The 19675-nt window shown below is 26.1% G+C and overlaps 2 protein-coding genes across 8 annotated transcripts; both read left to right on the top strand.

Moving 5' to 3' along the window:
* Positions 1-2831: 2831 nt before the first annotated feature.
* LOC114128194 (proton-associated sugar transporter A) lies at positions 2832-9924 on the top strand. Of its 6 annotated transcripts, none has more exons than XM_050197293.1 (12): positions 2832-2914; positions 6544-6752; positions 7037-7360; positions 7494-7756; positions 8009-8185; positions 8246-8347; positions 8407-8561; positions 8622-8732; positions 8843-9004; positions 9111-9241; positions 9320-9494; positions 9566-9924. In XM_050197293.1, the coding sequence occupies exons 3-12, from the start codon at positions 7146-7148 to the stop codon at positions 9794-9796; spliced, it is 1722 nt and encodes a 573-aa protein (XP_050053250.1). In that variant the 5' UTR covers positions 2832-2914; positions 6544-6752; positions 7037-7145; the 3' UTR covers positions 9797-9924. The 6 variants fall into 6 exon arrangements, 5 of the variants coding, with proteins under 5 accessions (XP_050053250.1, XP_027848449.1, XP_050053248.1 ...); XM_027992648.2 differs by lacking the exon at positions 2832-2914 and adding an exon at positions 4588-4744; XR_007603159.1 differs by lacking the exon at positions 2832-2914 and adding an exon at positions 5178-5390 and having other exon boundaries at positions 9303-9494; positions 9566-9711.
* Positions 9925-10681: 757 nt separating this feature from the next.
* Positions 10682-17176, top strand: LOC114128195 (uncharacterized). Of its 2 annotated transcripts, XM_027992652.2 has the most exons (8): positions 10682-11116; positions 12494-12670; positions 12754-12851; positions 12906-12986; positions 13494-14006; positions 15355-15536; positions 15670-15929; positions 16293-17175. In XM_027992652.2, the coding sequence occupies exons 1-8, from the start codon at positions 10887-10889 to the stop codon at positions 16402-16404; spliced, it is 1653 nt and encodes a 550-aa protein (XP_027848453.2). In that variant the 5' UTR covers positions 10682-10886; the 3' UTR covers positions 16405-17175. The 2 variants fall into 2 exon arrangements, with proteins under 2 accessions (XP_027848453.2, XP_050053262.1); XM_050197305.1 differs by having other exon boundaries at positions 12754-12986; positions 16293-17176.
* The last annotated feature ends 2499 nt before the right edge of the window (positions 17177-19675 follow it).

The following is a 19675-nucleotide window of genomic DNA, read 5'->3' as shown; positions in this document are numbered from 1 at the left end:
TAAATTATAAAAATACGCAATTTAATTTAGTTTTTTAACATAAATTATTGTCATTATTTTAAACTATTCCCGTTTCATTTTCTTATAACTTATAAGTTACAATACGTGTATTATTTAATATTCCTAGACCGGCTAGACCTACCGGCTACCAGAGAATACCTTATGGCTTGTATATAAATGTACAATATACGAGTGAGTTCATTTTTATGATGGTATTTATTATTATTATCATTATTATGACTAATTTTTACTTTTACTTCTTAAAAAGCGAACAGAATACAGCGATACGACATCATTAAAAAATATGTTCATATATCGATTCTTAAAATAAAAAACCGACCTACATAGGTGCTGTCACTGAAATCGTATGACACTTATTACTAGCATCACGACAAATCCTCTGGTGATTGGGAGAATATCTTCAATACGATTATAATGGCAATAAAAACATAAGATTATCAAAAAGGATAACAATAAGGAGAGTTAAACGTTTTCTTCCAATAGAAAGCTTTTATTTACTGTCCGAATGGAATACAGAGAAGACGATAAAATCCAATTACATGTATACCGTGTAGAAATAAGACGTTTCGCTGTAATAACAAAAACAATCGTTTGTGTTTTACGTCCTACGGCGGTACAGTATCTAGATAATCTATTTACATTTTTTATTATTCCTACAAATACCAAACGTCGTCTTTTTAACAGCACAAAAATCCAATATTCTTTTTTTAAAAAAAAAAAAAAAAACATTATATGTTTATAAGTTTATTAATTTCAGACGATAATTAGATGGCTATTCTACGATGCAGCGTAAAATAATAATATGATTTTTAATGTTATACATTATGCAACATGTAAATGTACCAATAAAGTTTTGTACCAGAAATAACAATTTAAAACATAATATTACTCTATTGGATTATAATATATAAGCTCAACTATAATGTATAATACTTAATTCACCAGAACACAATGAAAAAGAGGTAGAGGAATAGGGAATATTTTTAAGCTATCGCATAGCTTTTATCGCAAGCCTAACGTGGTGACTGAAAATACATTTTTCATAACGAAAAAGCGTGACCGTTACCAAAAAATTGTTACCATGGTTACCGAAAATAAAATAATAATAATCGGTATTTTTAAGCTATTGCATAGCTTTTATCGCAGACCTGGCGTGGTGACTTGAAAATACATTTTTAAAATAATATTATATTATATATTATATATTTTATAATATTATATTATATTATTAATTTTTTAATATTATTTTATGTTATTAATTTTTTTTTTTTTTTATTAAATTATATTAACTTCTTATTTATTTAATATGTAATAGCTTTATCGCGGCCGTCCCCGAGTGCCACTTGACTTTTTTTTATTTGTAGTTTTCCTTAGATACGGGTAGAACAGTAAATTAGAAGTCATGTGCAAGGTATTAACAACTTTTTTAAATTTATTTATAATTTTTTTCCTTAACCTTTGAAGAAAAATGTATTTAATTTAGTAAACAATTTAAGTATAGTAGGCATATTATTAAATATTATATATTATAATCTATTACCTACATATATATATATATATGTATATGTGTAATATATACACTATAAAGTGCAGGTGTATATAGTTAATTTTAATTATCTAAAAAGAATATTTTTGATAAATCTAATTAAACGAAATATATGAAATTTATACAAAAATCAAAATTTTACTAAACTAAATAAATTTTCAACAACATTGTATTTATTTTTTTTTGTTAAAAATATATGGATTTCCCTTTTTACATTTAATAACAGTAGGTATAATAATAAATACATAAAAGTAGAACATTACAAATTGTAATTGTAATTTACAATACAATTTCCTAATGGATAATTATAAAATAAATAAAATGAGAAACATTAAAACAAACTATCATCAAAGGCCCTTCTTTGGCAAGTGATATATATGTTTAAGAGGCTCATTTTGTAAATAATAATTAGTGTTGGCGCTAGAAATGAGGAAAGTGTTTTAAAAATGAGATGTTCGAGGAGAGACTTTGAAATTAATTTGGGATAGCAATAAATATAAAGAATCAATTTGGTTTGTTATTAATCCACGAATAAGTTTTAAATGTAACGCATTCTTCTACATTCAGCAAAGGCTGCAAAATCTTTGTTGAACACATTCTATTTGATTGATGTTAGATTAAGTATATCACAATAATAAATATAAACTATAGATTAAAATAATGTTAGCTAATAAATATATCAAAAATGAAAAAAAATTACTATGAATTAATTTGAAAAAATGTAATATGTTCAAACAATTTATTTAATAATTCCAGTTCTCGATCATTTTAAAATCGTGGTATTTAGAATATAATAGATGAAAATGTATTTTATGTAATAGCTTGGTTTGGATGTATAAGGTTTTTTTTAATTTACTGTACAAAATCTTGCAGTAAAAATTAGGGAATGTAGTAAAAAAAAATATTTGACATAGTATTTAATTGATTAGTATTTCTATATTACTATAAAAGTAATATTGCCACTCTTATATTACCTATATATATATAAGTTATATCACCCATGAGAAAGTTCAAACAGTCTAAACGCTCATCTTAAAAGCATATACTATACGTCTGTTAATATGTTTGTGTAATATAGTGTATAATATAAAAGTAAATATTGAAATCAAAAGTTTGCATAATAAATGTCCATATATTATAATGATAGCATGCCTATTGCCTATTCGACAATTTATATTATAATTATTGCTATTAGATTCTGGTGTGCTTATCAAATAAATTATAGTTATACGCGTGCTGCGCCTCCATTGTACGCGAATTGATCATAGAAATATCACTCATATTCCTAAGCTAATTGTTCTACTTGCCTTGCATTATATCAAATGATCAAAACCAAATTATTTCCAGGTAAATAATAAAAATTTAAAAATCAAACTAAAAAACTAAAAATTGTGTTTTTATACTTTCACATTGATTTTATTTGAATTATTATTCGTTTAAGTCAGTTTGTTTGGGCTTAAATTATTTTAATCATTATAATATAGGTACACTATATTCTTTCTTTTATGTCGTATTTTCTTAACGATTTAATTAAAATATTAAAAATTAATTAGTTAATACTTATTACTAAAAACCAGTTTTGATTGCATTGAAAATACACAAAAAATACAATATATCAAAACTGTATAATTGCACCAAAAAATACGTAAAAATTGGATAATAAATTGAAAATTCCACTATGAAAATGCAAAATTTATATTAAAAAAAAACTTTTAATTCTCTATTTGAATTAAATGAATTCAAAAAAATAAAATTAGATAAATGTTAATTTATCTGAATTCAAATTGATAATTAAATACATTTCCAAATTATTTACATTAAAATTACATCTTTGTTCTACGTCTAAACACTGGTTATTGGTGTATATTTAAAAAAATGCAATACCTACGATAGACGTTATATCTAAATTAATATCTGCTTTATCTAACATAACTTCATAGTAAGATAGTAGATAGATATAGTAGTTAATAGTAATAGTTTTATACTTTTCATTTTTTTCAATTACATACATAAATATATCTTTAATATATATAATATATAAATTTATCTTTATTTTTTCCCCGTTTGAATCATAAATACCAATACTTGTTAAAATATCTTTGATTTTTCTAAACATATTCATACTATTAACTACTAAGTAGTTCACTATTCGATTCTTCCAATTTCCAAGTTTGTAAAATTAATAGATAACTCGAATAACTTCAATAACTCAGGATAGGTTTAATTTTATGATTGCTAAACTACATATTTTGACTGAATTATTTTGTAAAAGCTGTTTCTCACTAATGGCATTGTTTTATAAACTTTCAATCACATTTTTAATTTTTTCAAAATAATTTGCATAGATAAGGACATTTAACCATTTTATCTTGTAATAATAGGTTTCGGGACTTCAGGAGTTATAATATCGTTTTTAGACAATAAATTTAACTGAGTTAAATATTTTGTTCATTTAAACACACGAAGTTATAAAATATTGCTAAAACGTGGACATTTTCGAAAAATTGCAATATAAAATTAAATAGCTAAATATATAAAGTATATATAATATCGACTATATATTTGATCAGATGCGATTTATTATAACTACAAAAAATTGCAATATCAATTAAATTCGGTCTTCAGTTATTAGGTACTTATTACCAATTATTATTTTATTTATAAATATATGTGAAAAAGTTCAAACGGAAGAAAATCATTAAAAATATTGACAGTGACAATTATTATTTTTAAATTTTTGAAGTATTATACTTTATTAGTATTTATTTGTTACATACAATTTGTATTATTTGGATATCAAAACCCAAAAAGGAATAATTATACAACACTGACTTCGAAAGAGATAGGTTCTAATATTAAAGTGAAAATCAATTTTAAAAGAGTTACATTTGACCGAGTTATAGGGTTTCTTCAGCTGTTATGAAGTCGTACGATACTCTCTTAATCGTTACCTATATATTCAACTTATCAACAACAACAAAAAAATAAATATATATATACATAAAAAGGAAACTAGGATAATGCATTTTGAATAATAGAGTGCTATGTTATTTCATTATTTTTTTCACGTGATTTGTATAATACTTAAAAAGAAAAACGTGAAAAATTGAAAAGTACCCAGGTGGTTGTCGCACTCAAGTTAATCACAATTACGTTAGATTTAATAGCCGAGCTCGCGTAAGTACAAATTCTGCGCAATAAACATAATTGCTTCGATAACATCAGAACAATTTATTTTAGCGTCTTCTATACATCTATACGGGATAGTCAATGTTAAATAAAAATCAATCGAAAAATTATTTTAAAATAAATACATAGACTTACTAAATATCATGGATGCAAAACAAACTGTAACCAATTTAGAACTGTCATTTTTTATATAATACATATAATAACATTACTTAATACTACAATAGTGTACCTAACATATAATTTATAACTAATTAAAATTTAACATGCAAACAAATTTTGAATGGTTCTTTGTTAAAATCAGCTTTATTCGTTGATTTGTGAATCATTTTAACACTTTCAACCTAAATCACTATACGTAAATGTATGGAAAATTCAAAAACAATTTAACAATTATTGTATATTTATTATTTTATAATGTTTCCGCGACTCAGCGGAGAAAAAATACAACTTCATCGAGGGTGTCTTGTTTGGATTATCACGCTAACGCTTTTAGTCTATTCGTCCGCGTTGAGCAAAGCGCATTCACCTTTTTTCTCCTCTCGTTTATTTATAATGTTTCGGAACTTAAACACAAATATGTGAATAAATTATTGTTTTAAAGTTAACCGTTTATTCATTAATTGAAAATAAGGTATGTATTTTGTAGTATACAGTTATAAATATTATTTTTTTTTTTAGTATAATTTGTAAATATATTGTAAAATTCACCACAAATGTCTAGTAGTTTTAAAAGTAATTTTACTTGTATTATTTTAATTTATTATTGCTTATCTATGTGAATTTTAAAATGTAACCACAACATTTTTTCAAAATTTTAGTATTTTAAAATACGATAAAAAGAAAACATAGTTTAATGACGTTTTATAATTACTTTACTTACTGAATAGGTAAGTAATAACTATCAATATATAATACGCTATTTTTTAAATACTTATCATTTCCTATTATGAATTTAATCTATCTATTCAGTTAATGACTATATAAATTGTCTATCAATATTTTTTATTCATTAATTCAAATCTAATAGCAAAGATACTATATTGATAAATGTTAAATTAACAACTACTCCTGCCTAAAAATCAACCTAAATAATAACAATAATAATAAGGTATAAAAATGTATTTGGTACAAACAAAATAATATATTTTACTAATAATAATATTATGCGTTGTTGAACTATTTAATTAAAACTAACGGATGTTTTCGTAATCACATCCTAAGTAACATCTGATAAGACAATAATATTGCACAGTTATTTATTTACTAATTACCTGCTACAAACATTTAATATGATTTTAACTTATACCGTAACGTTTTAAATATTTATAACTCGCAAGTAGGTACATTGTTATTTATTATTTTAATATTATTAATTATTACCTATATTATTCAATAATAAAATATTATTGCTATTAATCTATGCAGTAGCCAGTAGGTAGGTACTTAATAATTAATGTACACCAATAGGTTCTTTTTCATTATTAATTATTATATTCGTGAAAAATTAATTTTTTTTTTGAATTTTGACCGCAGTACTATATTTCATAAACACTGTTAGTTATTTATTTATATTTTTTTCTATAGCAATTTAATTATAACTTTAATGAAAAATTTGCTTAATAGTAAATATCTAAAATAATATTATTGATAAGTAATTAACTTAAAGTACTAAAAACATTCAAATTTTAATAGAATAATAATATTAAGTCTAAATTTACACGAAAACATAAGTATATACATATGATATTATATTGTCATTAACTAAAATTTAATTATTATTACAGGACATAATACTTCCTTGTTATATATATGCAGTAATCACTGAAGACAAAATGAACACAGTTGACCTTCTTTAACTGATACAACAGTATCTTCAGAGTTCGATATTCCATGACATATGCCAAAATTCAATGCAAAGTCCTGCAGATATTTATGTTGATTATTAATTAAGACAACCATAACGACTACAACACAAACATCGATTTCTAAATAAGTAATAATACATACTATAATAAATATGAATTTGCTATTAAAATTTTTTATCTTCTGTAAAATATAAAACTATTAAATTTCACTATAAATATTAAATGTAATATAATGTATAGGTATAATATATTTATATAAATTGTATATACATATATTTCTCACCCATGTATAATATATATGTTTATATAATGGATTTTATATATATATTATAAAATATTTCTAAATTAAGACTTATTTTATAAACATTTATATTTTAAAAAATATTGAAATGATCTATGTTTATGATTCTAGGTCTGGCAATTTTGATCGATTGAAAAAAACTGACGATTGTTTTTTCACTTTTCACTTAAAAGCATACAAATAAAATTAACAAATTCTAGTGGTGATTTATAAATTTATAATGGTGGAAAAACTTCACGAGTACCAAGGTCCAATTGGTATTTTACATACCTGGAGAGATTCGTTAAAAGATAAATGGGGAGAATGGAAAGAAAAACGCCCTCGAACACTTTTGGAGCTCTTACAGTCATTTGGTCTGGCTGAACGTCCAGAAAACCAAAAAGAAGGCGAAAGTCCACCTGAAATTGATATGGAACAGTATTCTCATATATTTAGGTAAATCCAATAATATTCATTGATATTTCTTAGTTCATAGAAAAAAACTGATTATTTTAATTTAGGGATAAAAATCAACTAAATTAGTGTTTTTAATTTATAATATTAAAATAATTTTAAACGTGTGTTATAGAAAAAAGACTAGACGTGAACTAGTACGCATATCCGCTGCCGTGATGGGAATTGAATTTTCGTATGCAGCAGAAACAGCATTTGTATCTCCAACACTATTGAACATTGGAGTAGACCATCAACATATGACTCTTGTATGGGCTGTATCTCCTTGCATTGGATTTTTCGTTACTCCCATATTAGGATCTTTAAGTGACAGATGCACACTTCCGTTGGGCCGACGTAGACCATTTCTCATAATGCTAGCTTGTGGAGTATTTTTAGGTGAGCTACAAAAATCAAACTGTATCTAATGTCCTTTAAAAGTTCCTTCAACAGGAGGATTCTTCACTCAGCACTCTTGTAATTTTAATTTTTTCTTTATTTACCTCCCCTCACCATGCACCATAAAATTCATTTATTTGTAACAGAGTGTCTGAGTGTGTTAAATATTAAATACATATTGTATATAATCATATATCTCATATACTTAATTTCTGAATGAATATAAAATATTTTTATATTTTTTTTTTATAGGTCTAATATTGGTACCAAATGGAAAATTATTGGGACGTTGGGTGGAAGGAGATCCGACATCAGGAAACAATTTCTGGGCAATATTTTTTACGGTACTAGGTACAGTACTGTTAGATTTCGATGCAGACGCTTGTCAAAGCCCAGCGAGAGCTTATCTTTTAGATATTTGTGTCCCAGGTAATTTTGAATAAAAATAGATTTTACAAGTATGACTCAAACGTTATAAAATATACACAGAGGACCATGCCAAAGGTCTAAGCACATTCACGATAATGGCCGGTCTGGGAGGATGTATCGGTTATCTTTTAGGTGGAATTGATTGGGACTCATTAAAATTTGGTAAAAACATATTTTATTGCTTAAAACTTTAATTCTTAAAAAAACCCAAACATATTTAGGAGAATTGATGGGAGGTCACGTAAGAGCAGTATTCACATTAGTGACTTTTCTTTTTATTGGTTGCGTTACTTATACTGTAAGTAGTTTTAAAGAGATGCCATTAAAAATACTACAGTCAAATCAAACAAGAATACTGATCACTGGAGCTGATGAAGTTAGCAAAATAAATAATTTCAAAAATAAACTGAATTTAATCATAATGAACATTTTATAGGATATCGATGTAGAAAATAAACTTACTGAATACGCTCCAAAGTCATATGGAACTTTAAAAGACACTGTTGATGAAATTGAAGTAGAGAATAACGAACCACGTCTTATACCCGTAAGATTACCAGTAGTTATCGATTATTAGTGACCAAAATCGTTTGTATTATTAATTACCTATTAAGATAATATACATTTTTTTTTTCATTATGTCATTATCTTTTACAGGAACACGCGACGTTTGCCCACTACTTGAAAACCATAGTCGTTATGCCAAAATCTATTAAGTTATTGTGTCTAACAAATTTGTTCTGTTGGATGGCTCACGTTTGCTATTCGTTATACTTTACGGATTATGTGGGTGAAGCTGTATTCGGAGGAGATCCCACGGTAGGTTTATAATTAAAATAAAAACGATTAAAGCCACATTGATTTGCTGACAAGTGATGACACATTACCTAACGCAGTAGAAAATATAACTAAAAATGATGTTTAGGCTTTGATAGGAAGCGAAAAGAAAATACTCTACGAACAAGGCGTGCGATTTGGATCGATCGGTATGGCAATGTACTCGTTGTCGTGTGCTTGTTATTCGAGTGTAATCGAAAGACTCATAAAACGATTAGGGTAAACACTGAAACAACTATATTCGTATGGTACCTACTACGAGTTTATATTGTTTTGACAGAAATGTTTATTGGACAGGGCCAAACGAGTGTACGTGGGAGGTTTGCTGTTTTATTCTACTGGTATGTTTTTAATGGCAGTCACACGGCACAAGTTTAGCGTTATATTCTTCTCCTGGGCGGCCGGTGTCATGTACTCTACAATGTTCACAATGCCGTATTTGCTTATCGCCCATTATCACTCGACCAACACGGTAAGTATCAGATTATTATCTCGCGTTCTAAATAACTGAGATTTTCGGTTCAAATTTTTTTTCCCCTCCAGTTTGCTGACAGTGTCTGTGGTCAAGAACCTGCAGATGATCAAATCAGAGGTTTGGGTACAGATGTAGCCGTAGTCAGTTCCATGGTATTCGTAGCTCAGTTCATTTTGTCCATGTGTATGGGAACAATTGTCAGTATATCCGGAACGACTTCGGCTGTCGTTTACACTGCATCATTTTTAGCGTTTTGTGCTTCGATAGTCGCTTCGCAAATCGTATACTTAGATCTGTAAAAGCGAGAACATCAGAATCACATAAAAAATATTTTAACAAATTCGATTTAAAACCAATATTTTTGTCACTCGTCACTTCATATTTTGCTTCAATAAAATATAACCATATAATATTATCCACAAAATAATCATTTTTATTCATTTTACATACCACACATAACTTTAAATTGATATAATAATATTATATAAAAATATAATATTGAAAACCATAAATAATATATTATTATATATCAGTATTTCACATGTATAGTTTTTATTTATAAATTGTACGTTAAAAATTGATTTCTCTCAATGTATAACTAGTAAAATATAACCTACTATACACATTAAAATAGTAAAGTTAAAAAGTTAAAAAGTACAATAGATTACACTTGATGTTAATTGTATTGAATAAGTTTAAGATTTGAAAAGGTTGTCATTATACTTATCTAATATTTTATAATATTTTAAACCTTCGTGATCAAAATGTATTAATAAAAAATCGATTTTTACTAATATCTTAAACGAAGTATTTACAATTTTGTAATGTATTTAAAATAAGAACTAGCTATTCACCATTTCTAAAGTAATTACATTTCATACATTTACTTAATTTATAAATAAATATGACGAATTTTTATTTATTTTTTTTTTTGTTAGTAAATAATTCATATTGATTGCAATTCGCATACTAAATATCTATATTGACCATATTAATTTTAATCTTTGAATTATAGGTATATTATTATATAAAATGTAAATAAATACCTATAATGGTGTAATCATTGAATTGTTATACTTATTAAATAAATGAAAACCATAAAATATAACATAGCTAATTATGAAAATATACATAATCGTTCTTTTCACAAATTATAGTACTCTCAATTTTCATTATGTGTGACATTCTAACAGTATTATACAGTATACTTATACGGTTACATATAATGTATTAGAATTTAGAACGCATTTTAATTTATGGTCTAAATAACTACGATAACTACTTAGATATAATCGTTTTATTTTACTCACGTAGTTTAAGTTTTCCGGTTGTTGAACACTTATACAGTGAGTATAGTGACATATTATAATAGTGCTAACATTGCCTTAGATGTATTCTAACTGGGCAGTCGGTTTTAAAATGTTCATTATATTATACATCGGTTTGGCAACATGCTTATCTTGCAGTCATGCAGATGACATTTTCCCGGAAGCTTTAGTGTTTGAAGGATTAGGCTTATCCGACATGATCAATAATTCAAAATCCGATGAAAATCGTAACAATACTATAATAATTGCAGGAGATTTAAATGACGCTTTAACAACCATGAATTTTCACAGGTATGGTTTTTATTTAATACTAATACCTAACTATAAGCAAATAATAAATATACTCCTATATAATCCACCACAATCTTAGGTACCTACCTAATCATATACCTAATAGCTGCATGAGATTGTATTTGAAAAATTAAATTAAATTTAGGTACTATTTAAAAATTTTTGTTAATTTTTAAATAACATATTTTATAATGTTCAATGAAATTTACAAAACTATTTTCTGATAATCTGATATCCACCTAAAAACATATTAGAAACTTACAAAAAAATTAAAGTTATTTGATAACCTTATTGTACCGATTATTATTACAAAATTACATTAGAATATTAGATTAACAAATTACTTTTAAATGTCATTTTTTATTGTTAAGTCAAATAACTAAATAAAGTTGTGATTTAAAGCAGGATAAAAACTTTTATAATCAGTGGCTTAACAAGAGTATGCAAGCTGTGCCTACGAAACGAAAAATTGTGCTTAAAAAATATTATTTTTATTTTACTTTCAAAACAGACAAAATTTACAAGATATTAGTTATATCCTAAAATAAAATTACCATTGAGAGTATTTTTTACTATTCCAGTAACAACTGCTAATTATGAAAGAAGTTTTAGTAAACTTAAACAAGTCCAAAATTACTTAAGAACTAAATAGGTACCTAATAATAATAATAATAAAATATTACAATTATATATAATAAAATAATATACAGTACAAGATGGATTGAGTAAAATAGGTAACCGCATGGGCACCCATTGGGGGTGGCAAGATAGGGCACTTCCCCCCTGGACAAAAAAATATTATGAACTTGTAGCTTAATTAATATAATTAATATTACCATAATATTATTATTATTTTTATTATCTTACATTTGAAAAAAAATTTATTTCGACCCCCACCCCCCTCTTAAATGTTACCTATGGGCGCCCATGCGTATCCACTATACTATCTATACTATTATAACTGATACTACTTCCAAGTATTTTTAAATTATTATAATAGACATTTTCAAAAAATGAGGAAAAAAATATTTATTTAAAGAACATCATTGTTGTTAATATTATACCTATTACCTATACTAAAAATAATAAAATATCTTGTTCCACGCTTTCTAACACAAAATTAGTAGAATTTTATCTTTGAAATATTTTCATAAAAAACTATGTTTAGGTATAAAATTAGATATTAGTTTACTTTGATATCAAATTAGCACTTTAGTAGTACTTTTATAGCTGTTTTCATAGGTATCAAATTTTATTCAATAATAATATTTGGCTAGACCGTCAAGCTAAATGATCATCATGGTCCAATATTTTTCTTTAACCCTTATACATAAGTAATTTGTCGGTATTTAATGAATGTATTACAATTTCTTTTAGAAAAAACATAAATGATTTTCTCTGTCGAAAATACATAGTTGAAGAAATATTAAAAGATATTACAAACGGTACGTCATCTGAAAGCCGATCGATGTCCCAAGACAGTCATAGAACGAGTAAAACGTCAATAATGCAAACTGATCCAGGCTCATCTGCTTACAATGCATGGCTTATCAAGTATACCTACTTTTAAAATATACATATACAATAATTGTATAATAGATAAAAACAATAAATATGTCTTTCACGTTAATTTTTAGAACAAAATTATTGAAAAAAATTTATGATGAATACGATTTAAACGTTAGAATGCACGAAAAACCCGTTGGATTCACTGTAACAAATAAAAATAATGAAAGTAATTATGCATACCGTTCTAAATTGCAATACCTAAAGTACATTTTTTTTCTAGGCTTAGAAACACATGACTACGAAACCATGAAGAACGTAGATGACGTTAAAGATTTGAAAAATCCTTATCACTCAAACGAAGGTAAAATACAGTAAATACCTACAAAAAAGACTGAAAAACAAAATGTTAGTTATAGACTACTTAAGTATTATACTCGTAAAATACCTAAGATAATTAAAATAATCATTATTTCTTATTATTTTAAAAGTAAAATTGTCAACCAATTAAATTTATCAACAAAATACAGTTGGTTTCAGTTTTATGTTTTAGGTACCTACAAAATCTAAAAATTAATTTATTTCGTTTAACGAAATAATAATACACATTTAAGAGTATAAAAAAGCATCTGGATGTTTAGATCTATATCATATCAGATACGTTGATATTGTATTCTTTTCTAATGAAGTAAATATTACTTACAGAAAATGGGTGTGTAAATCGTGGAAGATTCTGAAATTGAAAATAAATACCTACCACTTTAAATAACAATATTTAACCGGTCAATTAATATATAATAAATAATTTATACGTTTTATTAATGACAAATTAATTATTCATTAAGCGAATACAATATTTCTTTTGGTTTAGATTCATTTTCTAGCCCCAGTGATACAGTCAGTGTGGATTTTACGCAAAGTCAATCTACACAGTACGATATAGATAATGATAAAGAGTACAAAAAACCAAATCAACCGTACCCTGGTCTTCCTGATTTCAACCCTACACAATCTACCCATATACCTTCATCAGCATACCAACCCTCTTTTACTCAACCAACACATGCACCACCATTACTTCCAACTAACTATGGACCTCCACCATTTTTGAATGAAACACCTTCATACCCACCGGATTATGGAATACCATCATTGTCGTCATATGGACTACCTCCATCTTCTCATCATGAACTACCTCCATCTTCTCATCATGAACTACCTCCGTCATCATATGGACCGCCGCCGTCGTCATACGAATCACACTCTTCTCCGACATCATATGGATCACCTACACCATCAAACGGTCACTCTTATCTACCTCCTTTAAATAGCCGTTCGCCAAAGTATCCTCATCCTGGATTGATTCCGCCAACTGAAAATCCAAGTAAATACTATCAGTGTTATACACTTGTACTGTTTTAATATTTGTTTTGTATTTAAACGCAAAAATAATTCTAAAATAACTCTGAAGTTAGTAAGTTATCAAAAATATACTTAGTATTATAAATCAATACAAAAAATGTTTAGAATTTTATAAATATATCAAGTACACTAAAAATTACCGAATACGCCAAAATGGCGAATGTAGTAATTTCTCATTGTATAAACATTAAACGATTAAACATAATATTACCTATGTATATATTATAAAATATTATTTCAAATAGTTTTTATGGCTTATTCTAAATATGTACCCATAAACAAGTAGAAGTACGATAATTTAAAATAAATAGGTACGATAGTATAATAAAATAAAAACAAAAAAATTAAACGTAAATAGTGAGTAAGTTTTAATTCGTATGAATAATGAAATATTATCATTATCATTTTCTGTAATAACTAACAAATATGTATAAATCAAAAAAAAAAAACAAAAATACATGCAATTTTTTTCTGGAAAGAGAAAAATATAAAAGGTTAGGTATAGGTATATAATATATATCATATATTAATATATGACGAGGATTTCTAAAATTATATTTTCGTATTTTTAGCACCTTGCAAACTTGCTAACACCGATTATATTTCAAGTTAACTTTTATCCGCACCAAATAACATCAAAGTATATTAAAATTAATTTAAAAGAACGATTGTAGCATTATCTATATAAATATATATAATTACATCATAATATAATGTAATGATGAGCATTAACGAATTAAAAGTAAAAATTAAGTTAAAACATTAAGTTAATTTTAATTAAGTTGAGTAACTCGTTACTTTTTTTAAAAGTAAACTTTTTTAAAGTGTTAACTTCAAGTTAATTTTATTCAAAAATATCTAAACTAAGTTAATTTTCGTCCAAAGAATAATGCAAATTTTTAAATGAGGTTTTTGGAAAATTATTATTATTATTTTTTTTTTTTTTTTTGATAGCTAGTTAATATTTTGATGTATTATTTTAAATTTCCTCAGTAATTTTCTTAAGCGTAAAGAAAGACTATCTAATAAACATTATTATGTGTCTGAATTTTTTTATTTTGCAAATTAGAAACTTTTAACTTCAAAATAAATTAAGTTACTTTTTTTCAAAATTAACGTTTAACATAACGAGTTAACGAAAAAAATTATGAATAACTTTCAACTTAACTTAATTTTATTATTTTAAAACAACATAAATTAACGAGTTAAAAAAAATCGTTAACTTGCCCAGCTTTGCATTATATTTATATAGGTACTTAATTACATATTATACACAAATTAAAATTATAATTTGCGTCATTTTAATAAAGGTCATGATCTTACAACCAGAGGTATCAAAACATTAAGTCAATCGGATGACGAGTTACATACTCCTGACAGAGAACCAAAACGGGGACTTACTGCAACGGATATGTACGATCTAACTTTAACAGCTATTGCGTTCTTGGGGTTCGGTACATTTGTCATGAATCTAGTTATGGACGCCATGGCGGTAAGTGCATAAATAATAGTACCTAAACATTTTATATAAAAATATATGAAACATATAGAATATGTTATATAAATAAATCATAATTGATAAGCATCGACGAGCCCCTGTTGAAATCTTTACTGGTAAATTTCAGGTACAATCTGGAGCAACACTTACGATAAATTCATCGCCATCACGCGGTGGCTCAGCGCCTAGAGTTAAAAGACACGACAACCCCGTATTCTGGGAAATAAACGAGTTATCATGGACCATAGTATCGACAATTGACAATATGATGGCAAACGTAGACGGAGCCTTTGTGAATTGTAAAGAAGTCAAAGCATTGTGTCAAAGATCTAAAAAACTAGTAAAAACTGGTACAAACTTCAGTTCAAAATTATTGCCTGTTTGGAAGTGAGTTAAAATTTAAAGTAAACTACAATATTAAAATTATTTAAAATTGAAAGGAGAAAAATATTCAAAGACTAAAAACAATCATTTAAAACTTAATACAAAATTATTTCTCATCGTCTTTATATTTAACACAACAACTACATACTATAAGTACCTACTACCTATACTAAATATTATAATAAAGATTTAAAAACTTTACTTTGTATACATATAGAAAACGGCTTATTATGGATTTGTATGTGAATATAAATAATAAAATGATTAAATGTTATAATCGTGTAGGAACTAGGAATTAAAATATAAGATTCGTAGGTGTTTGTGGTATGTATTTAATAGTAATATAAAAATAATTTTTATTTTCAGTGTTGCTTTAGGATGGCTTTCAAATAAATTAGGTGCAGATAAAAGTCAACCAGTGATATCTGCATTATTAGGTCATTGTAATTTACCTTCACAATGTCAATCAAATGCATAATTTTATCATCTAAGTAAATAATACAATTTATAAATGCACATATAAATTTATTGGTCTATTTTATTCTTTTAAAATATACTGTACTAATTCCAATGTTAACAATTTTCAAATATAACTAACTTCAACAATCCTAATTTAATACAATATTGTACGAACAAAAACATAGTTTTTAATGTTTCTTTCTATCAAAATACCTACTTTCACTAAACTTTCTTTCATATAGGTATACCATATACCTATTACTGTCAATTACTTCATAAGGAATTAAGTTATTATTTTATGTTAAAAATAATAATTAGACATTTTTTCTAGATATATTGTAAAGGTATACCTAATGTATACATAAAACAATAATGTAAAAATTTTCACATTTATAGCATTATTAAAAAGTATAAATTGTTCAGTATTCTTAAGATTTTTAGAATATGCTTAGACATGAAGAAAAACTACCAGTCAAAGATAACTAACTAAAACTTTAAAGAAGTCTTTGGTGGCATAGTATTGAAATAATAAAAGCTTATATAATTTTTATAAATTTCTGTCCAGTGTTGTGTTTTCAAATATAATAATAATTTATTGTTGCATTCAAATGTTCCCTATTATTATTTATTACAATTCACTTATAAAATATTACCCATTTGTCAATCCATTTTCTAATTATGTAAATCAAAATTAAGTTTTGGTAAGATCATTTAATTAGGTAAATATAATGATATTCGTATGAATATAATCTAGCTTAAAACTACAAAGAATTTAATAAATTAAAACGAGTCACACAAAAATTTAGAATGATGACAAAAATGTTGATCCATAAAACTTGAAATGAAATAAAATCCATGGTCATAAAAATAAGAAATAACTAAAAAAACAACTTATAAATAATAAAATTGTTCCTATTTTAAAATACTTTTATGAGTTCTACTACAATGAATTATTGTATTATAAAATTATTGATATTTGAAAGAAAAAAATTGACTAAAAAAATAATATTATAATATTAATATATTATTATTAACTAAGATTAAATGTGAATTTTCAATTTGATTAAAAAACACAATTTTAAAGTGCTATAGTGCTATAGTTTTCTATTTAAGCCGAATAACAATTAATAAATTATCATTATTAATCTAAATTCTAAATAAGTATCTAATTAATTAATATTTCTTAAAGACTAATAGATAATTAGTATAAATAATCTAATAAAATTAGTTAAAAGTGTATAATACATACACAGCTACATGATAAAAAAGGTTAAGCCCCCCAAGTCCCCCCCCCCAATATTCACCTATGCAGTATGCATCATCATAATCGTTGGTGGGGTAATGGCATTTGAAACGGCTCTTTTTTCGTATCAATATGAACCATGGGAACTATGGACTCCAATATAATACTGTGTATTTTTAATACATTGTTAATTATTATCATGAACTACAGTTCATAATTATTATCTATTAATCATTTCATTAAATACAACTTTATAATCATAGATAGTATATATTTTTAAATTATACATACATTATACATAATTATCAATATCTGTATTTTGTAGTTACAGAATATAATGCATAGAGTATAAACATGTTATAACGTAATTTTTAATCAACAGTATTACCGCGGTTTTTAAAAGGGACGACTTCCTGCCGGCCTAATAGAATGCGTCAAGGCATAACATATGACAGCAGCTTACATAATATGATCACAGCTGACTGCGAGCTCAACAGTTGGTTCCGTGATAAAATTGGGTTAGGTACCCTAAAATAGGGTAACCCTATAAAATAGGTTCTAATGTTCTAAATAAATCGCATTTCTTCTATCGCTGCAATAGTAAGACTATATTTATGAATATAATATAGTATACTACAAGTTCAGCTAGAAGCGCATAACAATTAGCAATACGGTTATAGTTTAATACTCTAATTCGATAAGAATATTTGACGTGATTTATCTAAACAGTGTACATTTTTTATACACTTATGGCAGTACCAATACAAAATACAACTATAACACAATTTACACAATTAATCAATACTTCAATAGATCTAATAGTTTGATAGTCATGATAATAAACTAATAAATAATATTATCTATATTCTACACAACTAAAATTATATTCACTATTAATAATATTCACCAATTTTATAATATTTTATGTTGTTTTTAAAATCATATTCATTACATGGCTACTGTTTAGAGATAATATCTTTAATCATAATAATTGAAACAATAATAGTACTGGATAGTAGATTTAGAATATTTTTAATAAAACGTACGTATAATAAAATTATACTATTCTTCAATATTTAATAGGCAACTACAAAGTTTTTTTTATCTTTCATTGCGCTATACAGTAGATACTATAGTACCTAATAACAAATTTAATTTTCCATATTTTTTTTACAAATTAAAAAATACTAAACAGTTACATATTTTCATCAACAACCAGCCCATTCGATTGCTTTTAAAAATCAGATAGGGACAAATTCATGCCCTACCTTACCCCCTTCAAATGATGCCTATGTATTGCAAGTTGCCACTGACCTGTCATGTCCGTAGACCTTTTGCTGTCCGCCAAATTTCAGGTTATTCGACACTAAATCCAACTGCTGCTTTTTGTTATCGGACCACTGACGTGACTCATAGAAACGTCGAAAATACTGGTCCTGATGCACTCGGAAACGCTGCAGCCGGTTGCAAGCACGTCTTGCCAGTTGCAATCAGTCACAGCGTCAACCGCCCTGTACGATGTCGCGGACATCCGTTCCGCCACCACTGCCGCCGCCGACGTCGTCGTTGCAGTCCATGAGTACCGATAAGCAGCGTCAATGCCCAACATCTGGTATCCGAGACGCTGTCCTCCGAATTTTGAATAATTAGTCATAAATTGTATTTTTATATTTAGAAATTTGGAAATTAAACAACCGAAGATACGAAGTTGACGAATAAAAAAATATTACTTCAATTATTTCAATCATCTAAAGTTAAATACGTATAAAGCTGTAACTTGCAACTAATTATCTATTATCGTGTATACGTTTTAAATAAATTCATATATTATATTCAATATTATTAGATGCATACAATATGTTACTATATGTTATTTTTTTGTCACGTAATATTTTAACAAGCTGGCTTTAATGTATGTTGACGATTTTCACAAAATAATTCATTTCGTTTACTTATAACTAAGAGACCAAACAGTATAAATATTTCATAATTTATATTTGCTTCTCACATTTGACGTGATATTCATAAAAATATAACTTTGATTAAT

The sequence above is a fragment of the Aphis gossypii genome, chromosome 1 (genome assembly GCF_020184175.1).
Source record: "Aphis gossypii isolate Hap1 chromosome 1, ASM2018417v2, whole genome shotgun sequence".
NCBI lineage: Eukaryota > Metazoa > Arthropoda > Insecta > Hemiptera > Aphididae > Aphis > Aphis gossypii.
The sequence above is the reverse complement of the archived record's forward strand: the minus strand, read 5'-3'. Positions and strand labels throughout refer to the sequence as shown.

Coding starts and splice junctions, on each gene's coding strand:
- LOC114128194 (XM_050197293.1), top strand. CDS start 7,146: ATGGTGGAAAAACTTCACGAGTACCAAGGTCCAATTGGTATTTTACAT. Junction 7,361..7,493: donor CAGTATTCTCATATATTTAG/GTAAATCCAATA, acceptor CGTGTGTTATAG/AAAAAAGACTAGACGTGAAC. Junction 9,495..9,565: donor ATTATCACTCGACCAACACG/GTAAGTATCAGA, acceptor TTTCCCCTCCAG/TTTGCTGACAGTGTCTGTGG.
- LOC114128195 (XM_050197305.1), top strand. CDS start 10,887: ATGTATTCTAACTGGGCAGTCGGTTTTAAAATGTTCATTATATTATAC. Junction 14,007..15,354: donor TCCGCCAACTGAAAATCCAA/GTAAATACTATC, acceptor ATTTTAATAAAG/GTCATGATCTTACAACCAGA. Junction 15,930..16,292: donor AAATTATTGCCTGTTTGGAA/GTGAGTTAAAAT, acceptor TTTTATTTTCAG/TGTTGCTTTAGGATGGCTTT.